The sequence below is a fragment of the Artemia sp. Qi Xiang Cuo genome, chromosome 9 (assembly GCF_049724085.1).
Source record: "Artemia sp. Qi Xiang Cuo chromosome 9, ASM4972408v1, whole genome shotgun sequence".
Taxonomy (NCBI): Eukaryota; Metazoa; Arthropoda; class Branchiopoda; order Anostraca; family Artemiidae; genus Artemia; species Artemia sp. Qi Xiang Cuo.
In genome coordinates, this window is record NC_142802.1 from 49,596,097 (window position 1) to 49,620,176 (window position 24,080).

The 24,080-nt window shown below is 34.5% G+C and overlaps 1 protein-coding gene across 1 annotated transcript in view; it reads right to left on the bottom strand.

The window, feature by feature from the left end:
* Treh (Trehalase) overlaps nt 1–24,080 on the bottom strand; it is a 59,362-nt gene that overhangs the window by 16,641 nt on the left and 18,641 nt on the right. The window contains exons 4-7 of the mRNA XM_089095009.1: nt 22,279–22,887; nt 19,714–19,927; nt 17,687–17,898; nt 5,123–5,339 (exon numbers count right to left, since the gene is read on the bottom strand). Coding sequence (XP_088951135.1) covers nt 5,123–5,339; nt 17,687–17,898; nt 19,714–19,927; nt 22,279–22,887 — 1,252 coding nt within the window. The remainder of the gene's footprint in view (nt 1–5,122; nt 5,340–17,686; nt 17,899–19,713; nt 19,928–22,278; nt 22,888–24,080) is intronic.

Genomic DNA, 24,080 nt, shown 5'->3' on the forward strand with positions numbered 1-24,080 from the left:
TTTTCCACGGGGGGGGGGGTATTTTTTTCTGGGGGGGGTATTTTCCACGGAGGGGAAAAAAAAAAAAAAAAAAAAAAAAAAAAAAAAAAACGCGTCCGTAATCTTTCTTCTGGTATAAGATACAAAATTCCATAATTTTGAGATAAGAGTTTGAAACCTCTACAGTAGGGTTCTCTGATACGCTGAATCTGACGCTGTGAATTCTGACTTTTAGGGGATGTCTCCCTCTTTTTTTCAAAAATATGGCAAATTTTCTCAGGCTCGAAACCTTTAATGGGTAAGACCAAACTTAATGAAAACCTAAACTTATTAAACTTAAATATTCGAAATGAGCAAAAAACCTGATTATTTTGATATATCTATTAGAATAGAATAGAATATGATTTATTGGCTAAAATAGCACAAAAGCTAGCATAAGCACGTCAGAATTACCATAACAAAACAAATGTTATGTGATAAACATAAAACAAAAAATTGAATCAATAATAAAACAGATGCCAGGGGAAAAGTTATATCAATTATTAAAATAGGAAACAAAATAGGGGACAAAAGAGTTTTTGTATCTCATGGTCAACATTTGGGGATACAGGTCCAGTTGGGTATTTGGGGCTCTAAGAGCATTGCGCCTAGTATTAGGAAGGGTTGGGGGATTTTCTTTAAAGGGAGGGAGAAAACGTCGATGATAGTCAGAATTAAGGCACTTGAGACCAAAGTTCATGGTAAGGATGTGACGTCGTGATTCCAATGTAATAAGTTCAAGTCTAGCCAAACCTTCATCGTATGTAGTATAGGCTGTCCCCGGAATAATTTTTATTGCTCTTTTTTGAATAGTTTCAATTTTAGAACATTGGTCATTGGTCAACCCAGGGTGTCAGACAGGGCAAGCATATTCTAGACAGGGTCTTATATAAGAACAGTAAATTATTTTAAGGTTTTGGATTGATATGGAGAAACGTTTGAGAAAAGAGAAAGATTTAAGGAGAAAACAACCTGACTTAAATAAGTGGGAAATGTGGGAATTCCATTTAAGTTCATTGTCCAACTGCACACCAAGCAGTTTAACAGTATTTAAATTTGGTATGCAAAGGTAATTATTGATAGGGGGTATATTTTTTAAAAAAGAGAATAACATGAAACTGCTTTTGGGTATGCTTAAGTTGTGTTTAACATTGTCAAGATCATTTTTTAAATTGTTAATTAGTGAATCAAGTCTAACATTCAAAGTATTAGATGTTTGACAAAGGTTCAGTAATGTCAAATCATCCGCAAATTTAAAAGTGTTGTCAAAACTTGGTAAAACATTATTAAAAACTATTAAAAAAGCTAAAGGACCTAACTTAGTCCCTTGAGAAAAAAATTTGGTCTTTTAGAGTTTCGGTTACTATTAAGTCGGGTCGCTCCTATCAGTTCGTTACCACGAACTGTTTGATACGTTATCGGCAGCCTGCTTTCTATAATTCTTTGTTCCAGTTTCCATAACTTTCCTATTAAAGTATTATATTTTCATCATTTTTAGGCATATTTCATTAGGATTAACCTAACTTCACTTCCTGAGTGGGGTCGCTATAATACATAAGTAGCTTTTGAGTTTATCCACAAGTATTTTTTCCCCACCGCTCTTGTGGTAGACAGTTTTCTAATCTTTTAGGAACGACTATCACGTCTCTATATTCACGCACTTTTAATTTGATTAAAATCTATCTAAGACCTAACCATAGGCCGATTTCATACCGTAGGTTTTTTACTTACGTCACGCATAAATGCTCAGTATCTATTTTAAAATTTAAAGATATTATCTGCGTCTCACTTCCTAAATAGCAGTGATTAGATAGTAGACTATCACTTGAGAACCAAGATTTTACTATTAAATCATTTGTTAAAATAGATTTGAATAAGATTTTTTTTAAGTTTCATTCACTTTAAACCCACAGCTGAATAAATATATCCAAAGCTGAATAAATTCCGACGTTTGGTGTTGTCTATTATAAAACTACCCAGTCCAAAAGCTTTCTAAACTTGGTTTTAAAAAACCATACACTTTGACAAGCTTTTATGTAAGAAAAGGAAACAATCAAAAATGGGGTTTTAGGGTCAAACGAGAATACTCAATAAACAAACAAAGCAAATATTTCGAGATGACAACCGCCTCTCTTCTTCAGTGCGAAACGAAAATATATCCAATATAATATAATATATTGATATAATATATGAATATAATATATTCAAGGAAAGTGCCGAAGAAAAAACCAACATAACAAACGCGGAAAGTCGATGTGAAAAAACAAAACAAAAAACCAATGAAAAAAACAAAAAATTAAAAGATGGATAAAATTCAATAAAAACCAAAAAATGTACAAGAATTAAAACCAAATACCTAACAACCAAAGAGCGAGTCATTCGCCAATATCCGCGATTGACACAAAATCCAAAAAATTATTAACTGCCATCGACGGATACTAGCGAACAACTAAGATAAAAGAAAACATTCATTCACTCAAAACAAAACGAACAAGCAATTAAATAAGTTGGAGAAGTATGTAATCGGCATTTTTATTTTATTTATTGCATTCCTTGCAGACACTCTTGTTGATGTTGATGTGGGGTTGTTGATGTGTTTGATAATATGATTGGGAAAGTGGTTCAAGGTTTATTTCAGGTGATTGCTTAAGTATATAAATCATTTAAGCTTGAAAAAATTTCAATAAATGATGTAAAAAAAAGATTAGTGATCCCTGATGCCAAGTGATTTTCGTAATCAAACAGTTCGTGGTAACGAACTATAAGTAAGAGCGACCCGGCTCAATAGTAACCGAAACTCTAAAAATCGGAATTTTGATACCAACAGATACATCAATAAAATCAAATTCTTATGCTGATTTCAAATATATAAGTTTCATTAAGTTTAGTCTTACCCATCAAAAGTTAAGCGCCTGAAAAATTTGCCTTATTTTCAAAAAACGGGGAAACAACCCCTAAAAGTCATAAAACTTTAATGAAAAATCAGACCATCAGATTCAGCGTACCAGAGAACCCTACTATAGAAGTTTCAAGCTCCTATCTGCGAAAATGTGAAATTTTGTATTTTTTGCCAGAAGAAAGATCAGGGATGCGTGTTTATGTGTTGTTGTTTTTTTTTCAAGGGGTGATCGTATCGAGCCAGTAGTCCTAGAATATCGTGAGGTCTCATTCGAACGGAAATTAAAAGTTCTAGTGCCTTTTTTAAGTGACCAAAAAAATAAGATGGCAACTTGGCCCATTCCCACGCTCATTTTTTCCCTAAGTCACCCAATCAAAATTTTGAGATAGCTATTTTGTTCAGCATAGTCGAAAATCTGATAAATATATCTTTGAGGATGACTTAATCTCCCATAGTTCCCGGGGGAAACGCTGCAAGTTATGAACTTTGCCCATTGTTTACATATAGTATTGGTTAATGGGAAGTATACACATGTTTCAGGAGGGATTTTTTCTGGTGGGGAGGGGGATCGGAGGAGGGGGTTACGAGGAGGATCTTTCCATGGAGGATGTTTCCTTAGGGAGAAGGGACATTTCTATGAAAGGGGCACCGGATTTCTGAGCATAATTTAAAGACGATCAGAAATTAAATTAAAAACAATTTTTTTCAACTGAAAGTAAGGAGCAAAAATAAAACTTAAAACGAACAGAAATTATTACATATATGAGGGGGTTCGCCCCTAGTCAATACCTCGCCTTTTACGCTAAAGCTTTTTTTAGTACTTTCAAAAGAGGTATCTATTCTAATTAACCGGCCTTTGTGATTCAGGGGTTTGTAATTCGAACAAAATTCGAACTTTAGCGGAAAGAGCGAGCTATTGACTAGGGGGCAAACTCCCTAATATACGCAATAGAAACATAAGTATATAGAAGTTCGTTACTTAAGTTAATTCGTAAGTTACGTCAGAACAAAATTTCGAGAATGCCATTTAGCCAAAAAAACTAAAATTAATATGCAAATTTCGTTTTAATTATTCATATACGGTGATCCAAAATCAAAGCTGCATTAATTCAAAAACGTTCAAAAATTGAATAAAAAAACATTTTTAACAGAAAGTAAAGAGCGACATTAAAACTTAAAACGTACAGAAATTATTCCGTATATGAAAGGAGCTGTCCCCTCCTCAACGCCTCGCTCTTTTACGCTAAAAGTTTGACTGTCACACAACTTTATTTTTGAAACAACAAAAATTTTAGCGTAAACAACGAGGCGTTGAGGAGGGGACAGCCCCTTTCATATACGGAATAATTTCTGTTCGTTTTAAATTTTAATGTCGCTCCTTACTTTCAGTTAAAAAAAAACACTTTTTTGTTTTGTTTATTGAATTCCCAGTATAAAGTGGGGAGTCATTTTTGACAATAGGACCAATAGAGAGCAATGATCAAGCCAGATACAATTAGACTGAGCTAGATTTAATCGGAGCAATTCAGAGGAGGGTTGAATTCAATCGAGACAAGTACCCTTAAGAAAGATCCACCAGGAAACAAACTGCCATAAGACAGTGCTAATACACTCTTCATGGCATCATTTTTTAAATATTAGACATCATTTTTTTGAAAAAAAAAACTAAAATAAATTAGCTCTGGCGTGAAAAAAAAATGATTTTATGAGCGGCTACTATTTTTGGTTCTTTATTTCAGATATATTACCGAGGTTAGCAGCATACTGTTATTTTTGCAGTTGCCGTAAATGCTACTATAGAAAACTGTTGTTGAGTAATTACGGTCAACAAGGATCTTATGCAACGGAAATAAAATCAATAAAACAAATAATAGGGGACAAAATATATAATTCAATCTTCACTTCAGTAAAAAACATGGTTGAAAATAATTTCTACACCCAAATCAGCCCAAGACAGAGAAGAGGAGAGGATTTGGATATATGAGGGGAAATAATAAATAACTAAATACATAAATATAAAAAAAATAGAGGCCTACCTTTAAAGATTCAATCTTAATTTCAGTAAAAAAAAAATGCATGAAAATAATTTATAAATCAGCATATGACATAGATGAGGAGAGGAGGAAAGAAGAGAGAGACAGAGAGAGAGAGGGCGAGGAGAGAAGAGGACTTGAAAGTATGAGGGGATAAAAAATCCAAACTTACAGGTAAAGATTTTGTTCTCCTTATTGGGCTGGACTGAGGGGTCTGTCCAGAGGTAGGTCGTTCCGTCGTATCCTTTTCACTAAAAAGTGCTGCAGTAGCCACGAGCAGAGAACCAACACAGGCAATAAGTCCTTGAATTGCCTCAGCCACACCATGGATGCCTCCCATTTTGTGGTCGGACTTGAAAAGTTGGTGATAGAATCGAGTGCTTGCAAGACTAAAATACACATGAGAGAAATAACGACTAAATCGAGTCATTAAGTCCACTGTTTTCGAAGCCAAATTTTAGAGCCTATTAAGAGGATTTTGAACCTATTTTAGAGAATTTTTTAGCCTATTTGGATTATTTTTTTGTAATAAATTTGCATCTTCAAAAGAAAAAATGATTCATTACTTCAACCAAGCTGATTAGTTCGAATCCTTTTTTTTAACTTTTTTAAATATATAATACTCTTGGTCTCTTAATAAAGTCCATATAACCACGAATAATAGCTAAAAAAGTGACTGCTAGTGCCATCTTTTCTTTCATTTACAATTCCTTTAACTATTATTTTATGAAATATTCTTCAATTTCCAAAAACTCAGGATAGTTACACTGATTAAATATTGACTAAGGGTCTACACTTACCCAGCAAAAGGCTAAATAATTTTTTGTCATATTTACTATTTTTATGACAATTTTTGATTCAAATACCAACACACTGGGTCTTGGATGAAGAGGTCGGGCATTAAGAGCTCTGCGCGCCTTAGCCTACAGTGGCTTAGAAGTTCCTGACTACACAATTTTCAAAACATGGAACGTGAAGTTACTAACATAGACAAGAAAAGGCCTCGGCCTTTCAAAGAGGCCGTGGATAATACGGGGCTTCTATAGTCATGGAGCTCGCTAATCCATATTTACCTTTAGAAATATAATCACGGCGGCAAGAGAGCTTAGAAAATGTAAAAATTTACAATGAGTTTAGGTTGTATATGTACATCACTGTATATGAATATAATACAGTGTGATCATTCCCTATCTCAACCATTACACAAAGCCGGACCGAGATGCAAGTGCTCCGGAGAACATTTAAACAAGCATAAACATAGGCGACATTCGATTTTTACAAGGGTAGACAAATCAGATTTCTCTTGAAAGCGAAACTTGGCTTCACCTTTGTAACACTAAACTTTAAAGAATCTAATTTTAAATTAATTTCTTCCAATACGTATACAAAAATCGGTAATTAGTAGTGCAATTTTATTAATAGATGTTCTTAGGAATTAATTTAAAAATGAACTTTCCGAAAAAGAAGTTGTTCAAAGAAAAATAAAAGCTATTTTAAGCTTAAGATCAGCATACAAAAATAACTGCAAAAATTAAAACTCAAAACGACAGAAATTACCATTAATGAAAAATCAAACCCAAAACAAACAGAAATTAAATATAAAATCATACCAAAAAAACATACAACAAGTAATATAAATGAGAGGAGGCGTTACTCAAACTCTTGTTTGTAGTGATTTTGTTCGTTTCAAGCTTGATTTGCATATTCAATTTAAGTTTCACTCGTTTTAAGATTTATTTATTCATTTACATTAGTATGATAATTTCTTAAACCACATTGGCCTGACATCACATAAAGAAAGACAAACGAGCAAAAATGGGGTTTTTATAGGCCAAATGACGATACTGAAAAAACAAAGCGAATATTTCGAGAGGACAAACGCCTCTCTTCTTCAGCGCGAAACAAAACGATGTATCAATAAAAGCCAAAAATTAAAAGAATTAAAACCAACTACCTAACAACCATAACAGCGAGTTATTCGCCAAAATCCGCGATTTGCACAAAATCCAAAAAAAAAAAAACCATGAACTGCCATCGCTAGTATCCGTCGATGGCAGTTCATGTTTTTTTTTGGATTTTGTGCAAATCGCGGATATTGGCGAATAACTCGCTTTTATGGTTGTTAGGTAGTTGGTTTTAATTCTTTTAATTTTTGGCTTTTATTGATACATCGTTTCGTTTCGCGCTGAAGAAGAGAGGCGTTTGTCCTCTCGAAATATTTGCTTTGTTTTTTCAGTATCGTCATTTGGCCTATAAAAACCCCATTTTTGCTCGTTTTTATTTCTTTATGTTACATTAGTATCTATTGTATGTTTGTTTGCATTGATTCTTTATTTAATCTTTGTTGTTTTTGTGTTTCATATATACTTCAATAGCAAAATATTTTTTTTTCGTTTTAAGCTTGATTTGCATATTCAATTTAATCATTACTCGCCATAAGATTTACTTATTCATTTCTATTATTACTTGTTGTACGATTTTTTGCTATGATTGTTTTTTTTTAATTTCTGTTCGTTTTGGGTTTCATTTATTCTTTAATAGTAATTTCTGGTCGTTTTGAGTTTGAATTTTAACAGGTATTTGTGCCTGCTGATCATAAGTTTAAAATGGCCTTTACTTTTCTTTGAAAAACTTCTTTTTCGGAAAGTGTTTTTTAATTAATTTTTGTTATTTTTTGATTGCAAAAAGTTTCAAGTTATTCAAAATACCTTATTTCAAAATCAACTTTTTTTTCCAAAATCAAATGTTCATCAAAACATCAAAACTAGTATCATAGTAACAATATCAAAGTAAAAAAAAAAAAAAAAAAATGGGTTTGTGTCCACCTCGGGGTTTTTATTATCTCATATTTGAACTACTTTTTAACAAAATGGCTATATCAAAATTTTTATCGGATGGGTTTGTGGAAAAAAGGGCATGGGGGAGGCTAATTGCCCTTCGATCTCTTGATTCTTTAAAAGTGAACTAGAACTTTCCATTTTCAATCAAAAGAGCCCTCTCTGAAGTTCATACGAGCATCCCTTCTATAAGAACCATATATGCACCCAGGGCATAACTTACAACACCTATCCCCCGACCCTGGGGGCTTTTTTCGACCCCGGAGTTTTAATATCTGATGTATGAAACTATTATTAACAAAATTGGCGACTCAAAATTTTTATCGGATGGGTTTGGGGATGAAAAAGGCGTGGAGGAGGGAAGGGTTAGATGCCCACCGATGTCTTTTGACTCTGAGAAAGTGAACTAGAACTTTTAATTTCAAATCAAATGAACCCTCTCTGAAGTTTAGACGAAGATCCCTTTCATAAGAACCATATAGGGCCCCAGGACATGATTTATAACGCCTGTCCCCGGGCCCTGGGGGTTGCGTCGGCACGTGAGTTTTTGTTATCTGACCTTTGAACTATTTTAAAAAAATGGTTACTTCAAAATTTTTATCGGGTGCGTTTTCGGAAAAAAGGGCGTGGGGGTGGGCTAGTTGCCCTCCCCTCTCTTTTGACTATTAAAAATTGAACTAAAACTTTCAATTTCCGATCAAATGAGCCCTCTGAAGTTTATACAAGCATCCCTGCCATAAGAACCACATATACCCCCAGAGAATAACTTAAACTGCCTGCCCCCAGGCCCAAGGGGGTTTTATCGCCAACGGAGTTTTTGTTAGATAATCATGGAATTATTCTTAAAATAATGGCTATCTTAGAATTTTTATCGGATGTATTTGGTAAAAAAGGGCGTAGGGCGGGGGGAGGGGCTGGTTACCCTCCGATATTTTTTTACTCTTAAAGAGGGAACTAGAACTTTCAATTTCAAATCAAATGAGCCCTCTCTGAAGTTTATACGAGCATTCCTTCATTAAAGAACCATATATGCCCCCAGGGCATATTTGCAACACCTGCCCCTGGGCCCTTGGGGGTTGTGTCGACACCAGAGTTTTTGTTATCTGATCAATGAACTATTTTTAACAAAACGGCTATCTCAAAATTTGTATAGGATGGATTTGGGGAAAAGAGGGTGTGGGGGAGGGCTAGTTTCCTTCCGATCACTTTTGACTCTTAAAAATGGCAATAGAACTTTCGATTTCAATCCGAATGAGCCCCCCTTTGAAGTTTATATGACGACCCCTTCCATATGAAGTGCCTCTGGGGAAAAAAATTAAATAAATAATAATAAAACATTGGAGCCGTATGACCTTTACCTCTGATTACAAGTAGGTTTCGATGTCTCGAGTTGGTTTCAAAGGCATTTTGAGAGTTTCTGCGAAAATACGCGTTCCAGGGTAATATACATTTGACCGCTGATAGTAGATTAAATGGGAGGAGCTGTTTGTACGCGCTGAGGATGCAATAGCCAAAAATCAAAAATCACACAGCCGTGATCTTACTGTTATATTATTTATATACAGTGATGTACATGATATAATTTTGTATATGAGTGTTTCTGACAGCACGTCTCCTTGCCCGCTTTGCATATCCGGTGAAGGCTATATGGTGCATTGTCTGAGTCACATTCATTTGCTTAATAGAGGGATACTATGGCACTTTTTTATGTAAGGAAATATTTTAGATTTCAATATGAATATTCTATTTTTCTCATGGTGCATTACCACTTCTTCTTTTATAGTCTGTACGCATTGTACAAGGCAATTCTTATTTTGTATGGAAACATTTTATATTAGTGCTATCATTTATCCTTCTTCCTTTGCAATTTTTTAGTACCTGGCTCATTCTGGCTTCAAATATACATTATCTTATCCATCTATTCTTAGTTATTCCACAAACCAACTAAAAAAAAAAGAAAAAAAGAAAAAAAAAGTTTACATCCAGCCAGCTAGGCTCTGCTGAATTTTTTAATCAATGAAGGCATGAAAATTTATTTCAATGTCTTTTCCATAAAGAATCTATCGAATTGTCTGTGCTTAAGATGGGGGGGCGTACTTAAGCCTAGGTGGATTTGACGTAGGCTACAACATAACTCAAGGGTAGAAACTAATCTGATATAATGAGTTTGTCGCTTTGCCATGAAAAAGTAATAGACCATATCCACATGGCCTACCTGTTTCCGGAGTTATAGTTTAATTTTATCCGAAATGATAAATTTTTGTTCCACTATTATGCTATTACTTGCCAAAAAAAGTAATTTATAACAATAGAACCAATTTCTCATTGCTCCATCATGTACTACTGTATTGAGTGGGTAGGTAAACAAATAAATGATTAACTGTATAAACAAACGAAACATGCATTACAACTTATATATGTCTAATGTGAACTACAGCTGCGCGAAACTGCCAGTTACTTCAATAATCGCCAGTCCTTGATCACTTTGCAGGCAGGTTCGAACCTAGAGCCTCCTGGCGAGGTTTTATCGATTGCACTGTCGCAATGCAAAACTGCCGTCCTAACGAATGTATGAACTACAATCATGAAAGAATTATATTACTTCCATTGCCTAGTTAGTGTGTATTATGCAGTTCATATCATTGCCATCAATGTTGAGAGTTCATTGATACAAATTTCGTCAGTTTTTTTCGCACCTTTTCTGCTATTCAAATACACTGCATTATATTGAAGTGAAAATAAAGAGCACATTTTTGTTAGGTTTTAACTTTTCAATTTTCAGATAAAATAGGAAACTCTACTCAAGGGTATTTAGGGATGCATTAGTAAGTTCGTATCTCAGATCCGAGACGCACGGACCTTACTAAATAAGTAACCAAACATTTCATACCAGAGCTCTCTTATTAACGAAAGGATAGACACGCCTTCTTTTTTAAGCGATTGACTATCGGCGTTAAAGCAAAATCTTTATCAATTATTCTTTCTTCTATTCTTATCCTTGAACTAAGGCCGGATTGTAGTGATCACTGCTTAAACAGAGCAACGAGATCATGAGCTCTATCCATCCACAGAAAGATTTTACAAATACTGAGAAGCAACAACATCAATTTTAAGAATCTGTTGAATTTAAGCCCTCTAAATAGTAGTTCTACATGTTAATCCTGGACAGCATCTAAGTGGAATCAAAGTTAAGTCGATTTGAATGTAGTTAAGGCCGAACCAACAATAATATTCTTCTTAAAATTCAGGTGGGCTAGAATCTTAGACATTGCGATTTACCGCGTACGGTATTAGCTCGTTTTGATATTTATAACTTGAAATCCAAGCGTCAGCAAAAGTCAAGATTCCAGACAAAGCCGTATCTAGAGAAAGCGGGGGGGGGGGGCGGTTGCCGGTTTTGATCCCCCTCCTTCCCGAATCATTTGTCCGTTTCGTAAAAACGCAACGAAAATGCATATAAACAAATTTTTTATGTGCTTTTCTAAGTTTTTTGCCACCCCCTCCTTCCCCGAAAAACTGACCCCCCAAACAAAAACCTGGGTGCGCCCTTGATTCCAGGACAGGCTATAATTTAGAGTTAACTTAAACCCATTATGACTCCGCCCTTAGTGGTCTGGAAAATAAAAACAAAACAAAGGTCTGCAGTAGTCGAAGATTTGATATGAAAATTTCCTATTAAAGTATTTATATAAGTTGAAATAAAAAGTCACGAATATAGAAAAGATCACGAAAATAGAAAAGAAGAAAGAAGGCATAGGAAAAAGATCAAGCAAAAGATGGAAAATTTTGCCAAAAAAAATATGAATGAATACAATAACTAACCTTAACCATCGAAATGTTAATTGTTCTACTGTTCCGCCGGTCTTTGCATACTTACAAAAAATAGTGGCATTTTCAAAGCGATTTCATACATAGTTTCCACTCGGGTCTGATCCGATTCCTTCTGCATCTCTTCCCATAAGTGGTCCTCTGCCGGCAGTAGGTATTTCAAGAAATCTAAATTATTGCCACTAAACGAGGATTGAAAGCAAAGACCAACCGGAATTTATGCCATTTTATTACAATTTCGACGTTACAAAAGCTAATACTAACTACCAAAAATTTGGAGCGCAATTTTAAGACAGGAACTTTCTGTGGCATTCAGGCCAAAATGTCTGAAGTTCATTTTCTAAAAGCAAAAACAGGAAGTTTTTCTGTCAATTAATTTGTCTAAAATTTACTAATAAACACAACTTTAGGTCAAGCACCTACACAAAAAAGAGGAGGGGGAGCTCTTGGAACCACTGCTTCACCCAAAAAATCGTATTTTTCTAGGTTTTCCTTAGAACACGCCAATTTTCAAGTTTTTTTTATCCCCCCCCCCAAAGTCATGTGTGCATGCCTGGATATTATATATCCAAAATCCCTTTTTCTTTAGAAGCAAGAAGGTTTCTGGTATAATATTTACCGAGGAGCTTTAATTAATAGCTTTACTGTATAGACAAGATAACTTTAATCGTAGTAGGATACGATTTCCCCGAAAACCTGCTTAGAAAGTTAGAAAAAAAAGAACTCAAAACCATAGCACGCAATGCCACAGAAAATACAATATGCAACAGTGTGGCTATTAAAATCTTGTAATATTTTACTAGTCTATAATTCATCAAATCTGCTAACAAAAAAAAAACAATTCCAAATTTAGTTCGGAATCTCGTCCGGTTTAATAAACGGGTTTTCGTCCGTACAAAGAGAAAAGCCAGGCACGATTCTCTTTACAATAAATATATAATATCAACAAAACAAATTATATTTGAATAAAAAAGTTTAACCGGGAGAAATAACTGTGCTTGTACATCACAACCAGGGAATGTTTTGCTGAGAGGCGATTGACGGTTTAACATTAACTTTTTAACAACAAGATGGTAAATTACTCAAAAAAACAAATTACAGAAAAAAAGCGTTTTCGAGCAAAAATTGCTCACTTCAAGTAGCCAATTTCCAAACTTAAAGGTTACTTAGAGTATTAGTTTTCAAAGTCAATCTGTGTTGCAAATTGTTTACAAAAGCCGAAAGTGTTGAAGCAGTGCTTCTAACATGAACAATCAATAACTTCAGAAATAGAGAATACGAATGAAAATAATGCGCTTCAACATACTTCAATACAGGAAGCCTTGATACAAATATTCTCTTTCAATAATAGTACATAAAGAGGATATCGCATAAAAACGAATAAAACAGAAAAAAATTGTCGAATTTGTAAAAAGGCTTAAGCAGAATTCAGACGATGGATTCGATTGAATCGAATCTGAAAGTTTAGTAATGGTCGAATATCCGACACATAAGATTTGTCTCTAATTAATCAGATTCAAAATTCAAAGGATTTGAGACTTGTACAAAATTGAGTCCTGCATCTGAACGCCACCTTGTGCGGAGCTCACATGGTCTAGCAACCTAATATTTGCGAACAGATTTAAACTTGATAAAATTAACCAATAAAAAAAGAATACAGAGAGTGCACTTGAGTTTAGCATCTTAACTTGAAGAAAATTACCCGCCCCCCTCTCCTACAGAGCCCAGGTATGAGCCTTTGAAATAACAAATAACAGTAATACTCTTTTACTTTATTTAAAGTTTGCGACTGCAACTTCTATAGATAAAATTAATCCTTGTATCCGTCTAAAAACCAAATGCGTCAAGCACCATATTTTGTATTACAATTAAAGTTTGATTCTATTCTGTTAAACGGAAACCAAAGTTGCATATTATGTTTAAAACGAAGAAAAATTCAACTTATGCCTCAGGGGATTGTAGATTGATACAGGAGGGCAAATCGCATCTAACACAAAACCGAGGAAAATAAAAAAGAGAAACACCAGGAGAGACAGAGAGGGGGGGGGAGAAGGATCTGGACTTTGTCTACACAGAGCATTTAAATTTCTAATAAATTACTCTTTTAATGATTTCAACAGTCTTCTTCGGTTTCTTCTTCAAATGCTAAAGATTGCAAGTTTGCTAATATAATCTAGAGTTTTGTATTTATTCTGACTATTATGGATTCCCTTAAGCTAAATAAATTGAAAGAAAAAGATTTTAGTAAAATCAAGCCCCCCCCCCCCCCGCGGCAACCGATGTTTTGGCAATTTAGCCCCCTCAGCAAGATTTGAGAAAGTACCCATAAAAACCAAACATATATTGTATTTTGATACACCTTTCGGCATTACAGACTAACCAAGCATTACAGACTAACTATCCCTTGGTACTCTCTTTACTAATTTAATTGCTTAGAAATATATTCCTTGGAGCAAACAATCCAAGGAATTTTAATTCTTATGCTGACCATCTGAACTCTACTTTATAGTCCAAGCTACACGGGTTCAAACTACGTTAAAATTAACTAAGAACAACAAAATACCACTGGTGTTATATTTAATGCTCGTTTGGTGGAGCAGGCAGTGCTAAATCACAAATTTAGCCCCAAGTCGACCAAAATGACTAGTTGTAAATACTTATCAATGAATAGCACGAAAGTCCACGTTTATATTAAAGGAATTTCACCGGAAATGATACTAGAAAAGAAAAAAGTGTTAATATAACATGAAAATACATTGTAGCTTAAACGTAAGTTCTGAAAGGAACAGCAAATTCTCACAGCTGGAGACCGAAGCAACCTGCAGACAGGCACTTGCAAAATGTGCGGGGGGGGGGAGTATAGTTTGCCTATTTTTAATTTTTTGGAATTGCCCCCCCCCCCACTCGAAACGAAGTCAGGTGTGATTGCTTGTCAGCTGGCATATCTGATTAACAAATTGAAGGCAAAAGCGGATCAGATGAGCCAAACTACAAACTGCTTTTGTGCGACAAAATAAAGATAAAACTTTAATAGAAGAAAATGAAATTAAAATTTTCGTGTTGGGGATTAGGAAAAATTTTAATGGGACAATAAAAAATATTTTTTCTGAAAATGTACATGGCAATCCTTATAATTTCTAGTTCAGCTCAAGCATGGGGACATTTTATCTCCATCAGGTAACGTAAAACCAGGCTGCTGAAGCAAAATTAAACTTCTGTCAGAGCCTATATTAAGTCTCTTAACAGGGCGCATGCATTTTTTTTTTATAAATAGTAAGTCAACAGACAACTTACACAGGAGAGGGGGGAAGGGAGCAGCAGCTGACGAACAGCAATTTAGCCCGTTGCTGACATAATACTTGTATTATATTTGCTATCTCTATGTACCAGTTCGTTTAAACCTAGCTAAATCAAGAACCGCAGTTTTTTCCATCATTGAAACTAAGGACTGAACATTTATTACCTTGCTATAAAAGTGATGTTAACCTTTCAGAGGCCAATCTAATTAAGTCCTTTACAATTTTAATGCTTTAGTACCAACATAGCTGACTGACTCTGAACTTAATGAAATTTACAAGAATATTAACTAAAAGTAAGGTGAAAAAAACGGGGTGCTACCATTTCGAACAACCATCACAAGCACTAAACGTCATTTCGTCAACAAGGAAAATCCGTCAGAACCATTAGCCGTCAGAACGTCGACAGTCATAACATCGACAGTCAGAATCGCTACCCGTCAGAACGTCGACAGTCATAACATCTATAAAAAAATTTGATGTTATGACGTGTCGATGTTATGACTGTCGACGTTCTGACGGTTAGTGGTTGACAGATTTTCGTTATCAAAAAAATTTATAAGTTTATATAATAGTAATAAGTATATAATAGTTTAGAAACAAATTTCGGCTATATATTTGCACATCTGGGGTCGGAGGTAAAGCATACCATATATTAAATACATAACCTAACCTAACCTAGGTACCTTTTCCCCCCTAAACCTCAAAAAACTAAAAGTTTTAAAACTTTAGATGTTATGACGTGTCGATGTTATGACGTGTCGATGTTATGACTGACGACGTTCGGTTAGTGGTTCTGACGGCATAATTTGGCTTTTTGCACATACATTAAAACCATAGGAGAGCATAAAAATACCGCACCAAACTTGCACAGGGAGTATAAACATTCAACACATGCAAAATCAAAATTACCTCTGGATTCCCCCCCCACTAGATAATTGCAGCATTTAATCGGGAACCACAAGTAAATCAACTTCTCTATTTTCTTCTACTGTTTATCTATAGACTCAGTTAGATCAACCCCTGAGTCATATAGACAAAGCCTGTTGGATAAGAGGCATGAAAAAGAAATTAAATTGTAGCGTATACTCTTGTGAGGATCGGAAGCCTAAAGGCTGCTTAGGGGAAAGTTCTCGCTCAGTAGGCAGGCATCAGGTACCCGTTGTAGAGTCAGACAGTCATCTTCGGACCTGAGAATTAGCCAATTATACAGGTAGATACTAAAAAAAAAATTCCGGCTAAGACTTTGATGACCACCCTCCCCTCCCCTTTAAAGGTGTATTTCAAACCAGTTTTGTTTGCGAGTATTTTATTTATCCATACACTTAACCATTTAAGAACCTTTTTATTTAGGAAAATCTTGAATTTTTTTTAGTCAGACCGGGCTTTCCTACTACGGAGTAATACTTGCTGCCTCAAAGTTTTAAGATAGTAAAGCTTAAAGAGTTAACAAATTGGAGGTTTTCATAGGTTTCATAGCTGACACAGACTTGTAGCTATACCCAGGAATATTATTTGCAAGCAGAGGGGAGAGGGTTACACTTTCAAAACAAACAAAAACAGCCGAAATTAAGAAAGAGATAATGTTACAAGTAAACCTGGTAAATAAAAATCCAGGCTACAATCGCTTCTATGCTTTGGCGGAAATTTGCAAAGTTTAGAAAGCGATTGCGTTTCGGCAGTGGAGTAATTCTGCAACCATCATCTTGGTTTCCAGACTATAGAATCACTTTTTATTAATCGTTTGTGCTCAATATTTTCTTGCCTAGAAGTTTGAGCTTGAGCATCGGAATTACCCCCAGGCAGAATATCAAACGGTCAATAGAAAATACGGAAAGTTCGTCAAGAAAGGAAACAAATACTTGCTCATGAAAAAATAAGAATAGAGATAGAAAAATAGAAAGAAAAGAATACAGCGGCGGATGCAGCATAGAGCTCTGGTAGAGTTTCTAATTACATTCTTACGAATGTGTCTTGAGAAAAAAACATCAGAACCTTACATTAAGAGCACAAGACAAAAAGGCCTTACATTTGAAACTGTTCGTAAAAGATTAAGGAAGAGACACCATTCGCCAATCTCACGGTGCTTTAACAGAGGGGGGGGGGGGGGTACCAATAGCCTTTGCGATATGGTAACCAAATATTGGTGACGTAGAGCCAGATTTCTAGATACACTTATTTTATTTTCGCTTACTTCGGTTATTTTCGGTATATTGTTATGCTTAGCAAACAATCGGAGAGTTTAAGTCATCAAAAGATTAAGAGCCCTGTACATCGAACTGTTCTTTTTACATAATTCATACAGCACATTATTTTATTTCCATGGACTTGCTAGGAGAAAGATAATTCGAACTGAAGCTTCATTTCTTTACTGAAGTGATAACTGTTTATGTTTAAGCAAAACTGCTTCCCACTCATTTATTGTGAGAAAGCTTCTTTCTTCCGAATGCGAATTAAAGTTCCTATTTTCTGCCCCATTTTATTTTTTTGGTTTAAATTAGCAATTGGCCGCTTTCTACAGACACATCTTATTTTTTTGGTGAGCTCTACTTGCCGAGAAAAACGAAACAGATAAACAGCTATCAAATCAGATGGCAAAAGATAGCAGGCTGAAAACAAAGATTTTACTTCTATGGCTTTTAGAATACTGCCAACATTTCATTTATTTTCTAAAATACTGAACATGTGGGTTTTTTCTAATGAATATAGCCCCATCAGATTAGTGACTCAATAAAATAATTCAATCATCAAAGGAATTGTTGATACATACCTTACCCAATCCAAGCACCAAGGAACGTTGCGCCAGCTCCAACGCCAACTGAAACTGATGATGGACTCCAAATGAGTTCTTTTGCGTCACGGACTGAAGTCAATCTGTCCCCGTATTTGACTAAAAAGTCCATTACTACACCATTTGTCCAGCCAAAACCTAGTTGAACGTCGTATTCTCCCCCACCACCGGGGAGGCCGACAACAGTTACGTCATACTAAATTAAACGGAGACCATCATTTAAAAATTGTATGCAGACGAAGGCGAAGAAATTAGAATAAACTAAAAATTAAATTTTAAGGACTCTAATATTGCATCTTCTATGTTGTAAGAGACTTTGAAGAGATGGTTGTATGACTTATAGGTGGCCCTAATATTGTTACATAAAGTTAATAAAGTTTCAATTAAAAGTGCGTCTATAGGTTTGTGACCATTCCGACAAAAGATCCGGCCATCGATTCTATTAAAATGTTCTTTAGCAAACAAAAATGCTCTTTAGCAAACTTCTTGATCAGGTAGGACAAAATAATCAAAGAGAAGACTGCCGCATTCTTTCAGGTGATTATGTATATTCATCTTACTTATTTTCGAAAGAAAAGTAATTACCCAGTTAAAAATTTTACAGTTTTTCCGTCTGAAAATACAGTCTCAAATCTCTTCTTCTACTGGTTGACATTGTAGGCTTACAGGGAAAAACCTTAAATAATTTCTGACTTCTACCAAGGACCACGAACGACTTTACGGAGGTTTGAAGGAAAATTATATTAGTTGCGAACGGGTTCAAAAAATACTGAATAGGGGCTACCTTTTTAAACCACAGCCAGCTTCATTTCACAAAAACACTGAAAGAAATCTGTATACAAAACACAACATATTTTCTTAAGTCAGATTTTTTATTTGAATTTTATATCATGCATGGTAGGCCACAAAAAAAAAAAAAAAAAAAAAAAAAAAAAAAAAAAAAAAAAAAATGGAACGAAGAAATTCGATATTGACAGAGAGAATTATTTTTTTAATTTAAAAAACATTATTCAATAAGGAAAATTTAAAAAACAGCACATGATCCCTTAGAGAAGGACATAGTAGCACAAAAAGAATTTTTAGTTTATCAGGGTAAAAAAGTCATCGAAAATCTATTTTCAATCATAGAAATCTACATTTTTCTCTTGATATACAAGAGAACTAATTTGGAAAAGGAAATGGCCGTATTATGGTAGACCACAAAAAAAAAAAAAAAAAAAAAAAAAAAAAAAAAAAAAAAAAAATGGAACGAAGAAATTCGATATTGTCAGAGAGAATTATTTTTTTAATTTAAAAAAAAATTATTCAATAAGGAAAATTTAAAAAACAGCACATGATCCCTTAGAGAAGGACATAGTAGCACAAAAAGAATTTTTAGTTTATCAGGGTAAAAAAGTCATCGAAAATCTATTTTCAATCATCAAAATCTACATTTTTCTTTTGCTATAAAAGAGAACTAATTTGGAAAAGGAAATGGCCGTATTATTAAAGCAAAATCCTTTTGTATTTCGGAAAGACATATATAATACTACTTATTAAGAAGGCTAACCACAGACTGGCTTGCCTATAACCACAGAATGGCTTAACCAAATGTCCACAAAAAGTTGTGTCATGAATAAATAAGAAACTAAATTATTGTGCTAACGCTTCGGGGTAGATAGCGTAATCTGATAAACTAGGACATAATTAAGATTCAATCTCACTCCAAGCAGCTTTTCTTTAACTGAGCCTACCCAGCTAAACTATTTTACCAGCAGAAAACTTAGGGTTGACTGACTATAGACAGACTGGTAGATTAAAAATTTGTCAATGAGTAAACCAACATACCCGAGCATTCTGGGGTCTTAAAAACGAAATACAAAGAATTCCAAACTAATGAAAAAATTGGTTCGATATTTATGATCAAATGGTACCAAAACAACACCAACAGAAGTTTATCAAAACCCAACTTTCGACTAGTTGCAAATAAACAATTAGACACAATCATCTCATTAATTAAAAAAAAAATTACCTTTTCAAACATGGCATTAGGTAAGCTTTGCATGAACGCTTCATAATTATTGAAAACCCATCGCTGCGCAAGGTCAAAAGCCAATTCTTTGGCCCTTGGATCACCGGTCTTTTCAAGTCCCATAACCAGCATGTGCTGGAGAGGAGGCCAGCCATTGGGAAAGTCCCACTGTTGGCTTGTCTGCATCAATGATGTTGGTACACCACCAGGAAACCTTAAAAATATTTTTTATTATAGGAGGAAATTGCATGGAAAAAGTAAAATTTAATGACGCCCAAAATTAGAAGTTAGTATGGGCTCTTAATAATTCCAAGATGAACACAGCTCAAATTTTCCTTTAGTTTTCAGTTTATCACATTAGATGTACATAGACCCAGTATACAGTTGAACAGGAAAGTAACTAATTCTAGGAAGTCTAATGGTAAAATGCAAAAGGGAGTTCCAATAACTTACAGACCTCTTTTGTAACAATAGTGTTTTAAAAGCTCAGGAGAATGTTACGATCCGTTACATATTTCATAAGTCTGGACATTTCTCTCCTTATTTACACTGATGATGTTTTAAACCTTAGCCGGACGCTGTCATCAATTGAGATTTTTTCCGTTCTTAGTTGCGAATATGGAAAAATAGGTTTGTCTTTCAGCGAATCCAAGAGTGAGATTCTTATTTTGGTTAGCCTCAAGCTGCCACAGAAGGAGTGCAGCTAAGAAGTCAAAATGTTAAGAAGTAAAAATCAGGCAGCTGATCGCTACTTACTGTTCGGCTGAACTCCAGCTGCAGCTGAGAGTCACCGTGAAAGATTTTTTAAAGTCTAGATCTGTCTCGTGTATTTTCCCAGGCAACGATTGAGTACTGATCTATTTTTTATTTGTATTCTTGTGTATATGCTGTATTATTTCTATTTTTCATATTTACTCCACTGTAACACCCTCGTGTGTTCTACGGACTACAGAAATTGTCATTTATTACCCCTACTTCTAAGGGAGAACATAACAAACGCAGGAGTTAACGTTCTTTGATGGGAAGTTATTTCAGTTGTTTAAGTTCGATTATTATTTTTGTTTAATAGCAAGATTTGCAACACCAGCAACAACACCTACAAGCTGCTAGTCTTAGCAATAAGACACCGCATCAAGTCTTACAGTTAAAGGTAGAAGTTGCTTTTTAGGAGTCCAACAGCCTGCCTTACAAGTCATACTCTGGATCCCTCAGTGATGTCAAGTAAGCTTTGTGTCAAGTAAACTCTGGTGGGCTGTCATTTCCGACAACTTAACACATACATATATAGCGATAACCGAGCCAGACAGAAGAAGTCCAAGAACAAATAATAATTTCCAGGAGGATTGAATCCGATCGAGATAAGCACTCTTAGCAAAGATCAGCTACGAAATAAACTCCCAGAAGAATGTTGATATGCTCTTCACGGTATAATTTTTAAAGACTAAGCCGAGAAGCTAGGGCGGGACCTTAAAAGCCTCCTTGGGTGATGATTAGCCCAACTTATGATAAAATCACAGTCAGCACAATAGCGTTGACTTCTTAAAGAATCATTATGTTTCTTGCATACTTTTTTCCTGGTTTTATCATGACGAATGGGTAGTGTTAGACTTGGAATACATATATATATATATATATATATATATATATATATATATATATATATATATATATATATATATATATATATATATATATATATATATATATATATATATATATATATATATATATATATATAATATATAAATAAAATAAATACATTTATTACCCATCAATTAAAACAGATGGAGCACAACAAAAGACAAGAAAAAACGCAAAAACACTAATTCTTCTGAAACAAACAAAAAAAAAAAAAAAAAAAAAAAAAAAAAAAAAAAACAAAACAAAACCGAATGCCAACAACTGCGGGAGAAACAAAGCCCCGGGATGGGCATTAAGTGTAAAATTATATCGAGTAATCTGCGCTAGGATAGCTTCTTCAGGATTCATGATGCCGTACCGATGCGAAACATATCGATTGCTTGTCCATGGTGGTAAACGCAACAAAAACTTTGCATACTTGTAGTACACTGAACGCAATTTCAGCTCATATCTGTAGCCGTAAATATACGCCAGAATGGGCTGAGGTACAAATAATGGGGCAAACCATAGCATTGTACACCCGGGCCAGCAGACGACGGTCAAACTTCCGCTTATTTGCACATACTATTATATATATATATATATATATATATATATATATATATATATATATATATATATATATATATATATATATATATATATATATATATATATATATATATATATATATATATATATATATATATATATATATATATATATATATATATATATATATATATATATATATATATATATATATATATATATATATATACACCAAATCAGAGAAACTGTGCAAGGTCAAGAACTGAGGAGACAAAATCTGATTAATTAATTTTACGGTGAAAACGCTTATTCCGAATAAAATAAGCTGCAAATGAATTTGCTTCTAAACAAAAAGGCGAATGAAAACAATCCAACATAGAAACATATACTTACTTCAAGGCATTACTTTTTTCAAGGTAATCGAGTACTCTGGTGGCAACGTCTTCATGATGAACTGTTTTGGGATCGTAGCATCCTACGAATAAGGGAGTCAAATTAGAAACATAAAAGTTCGTGTTCCATCTCCGATGTGCTGAATCGTAATCAAACCAGCTGCCAACTTCATCATCCCACAAAATGGCATTAATCGACGTTTTCCATTCACTGTACAAATCAGAATAGACAACTGATACGTTCTCTCGACCTAACTGCTTTTCAAAGCGGGACATAATATCGAAGTCCCAAGCAATAAAAGAATTCAGGTCTACAGGTAGTATGTCACGGGTTCGAACATGTGACAAATTGGTTTGTATATCCCCGTTCCAATACCATCGGCTTGAGAAATCCCATCCTGTTTCAGCGCCAGCTGCTATGTTCATATAGAAATCCAATTGTGCTTCTAAATCAGGGTTATGATGAATTGCTTCTATATCTTCCTTGTACGATTCAGGACGGGGACCACCAACTTTAACATCATAACGGATAAGCCGGTGCCCGTCAACGTTGACCGTTCGCTCCCGAAGCCAAAAGTCCATCTCTTTCTCCAACAGGTGAATGTTTTGCCTAAGAAAACAAATAATAATTTACACACTGGTTATTAACGTACAAAACTTATGACGGGTAAAGAGCACACATTAACCAATATGCCCTAAGCAATCTGCAGTCAAATAAGCAGTTGCAGTTTAATAAATAGTTGCAGCAATATGCAGTCAACTAAGTTTATCAAAATTTAAGCAGCCAGAAAATTTATAAACTCAGGTGTACACATATTTGCATAATTATATATTAAAGAACTATTCGCAATGGGATTTGACGAATACCGAGAATCAACTAACGCTAGATCTTTTCAAAGTCGATGTTTAGTTCAAGCCGACTAACTAGAATATCTTCAGCAAACTCGGATTGGCTACCTTCCAAATCACAATTTTTTAAAATTAAAAAAAAAGATCTTGGCTTAGCGTCTACAGTATTGGGCTGGATGAAATCACGGCACTAGTTAATTTTCATTACGAATCCTTATAAATTTCTGACTGAAATTTTAATAATCCTTCATAAATCCCCAATAAACTTCCGATTGGCTACCACTTTCAAATTACGATTTTTTAAAACTACAAAAATTAAGCTCTTGGCTTAGCATCTTTAGCATCAGCTATTACTTAGCTTTGGCGTGGATTGAGCCTCGACAATAGTAAATTCTCATTACTAATCCTTATAAAATTTTGATTAAAGTTTTGATAATCCTTAACAAATCCTTAATAAAATTCCAATGGGCTACCACCTTCAAATTATGATTTTAAAAAATTAAGCTATTGGGTTATCGCCTTTGGCATCAGTTAATACTTGGCTTTTGAGTGGGTTGAACCTCGGAAAGAGTAATCCGGGTTGCAGCAGTAGCTAGCAACCTAGTAAGAGACGATCACGTCCAATACTAATAAATACAATACCCCATACTAAAAAAAAATAGTCAGATCGAAATTCAAACTATACTATTAGATTCACCTTGTCCAATAACCCTATGAAGAAAACTTACAGCACCTTGGCTTGAATAATGAGGAAAATCCATAGGCTTGAAAAACAAGATAAGTTGCTTGAACTACGATATTCTGCATCGACGGTATCTTTTTTTCCCTATATTTCTCCACAGCTAGTGGGGTATTGGAACATCATAGAGAGCTGTTTAATGACTCATTTGAAAGGAAATTGCTACATCTAGTGCCTTTTGTAATAAAAAAATAATATATTTAAATTCTCATTAG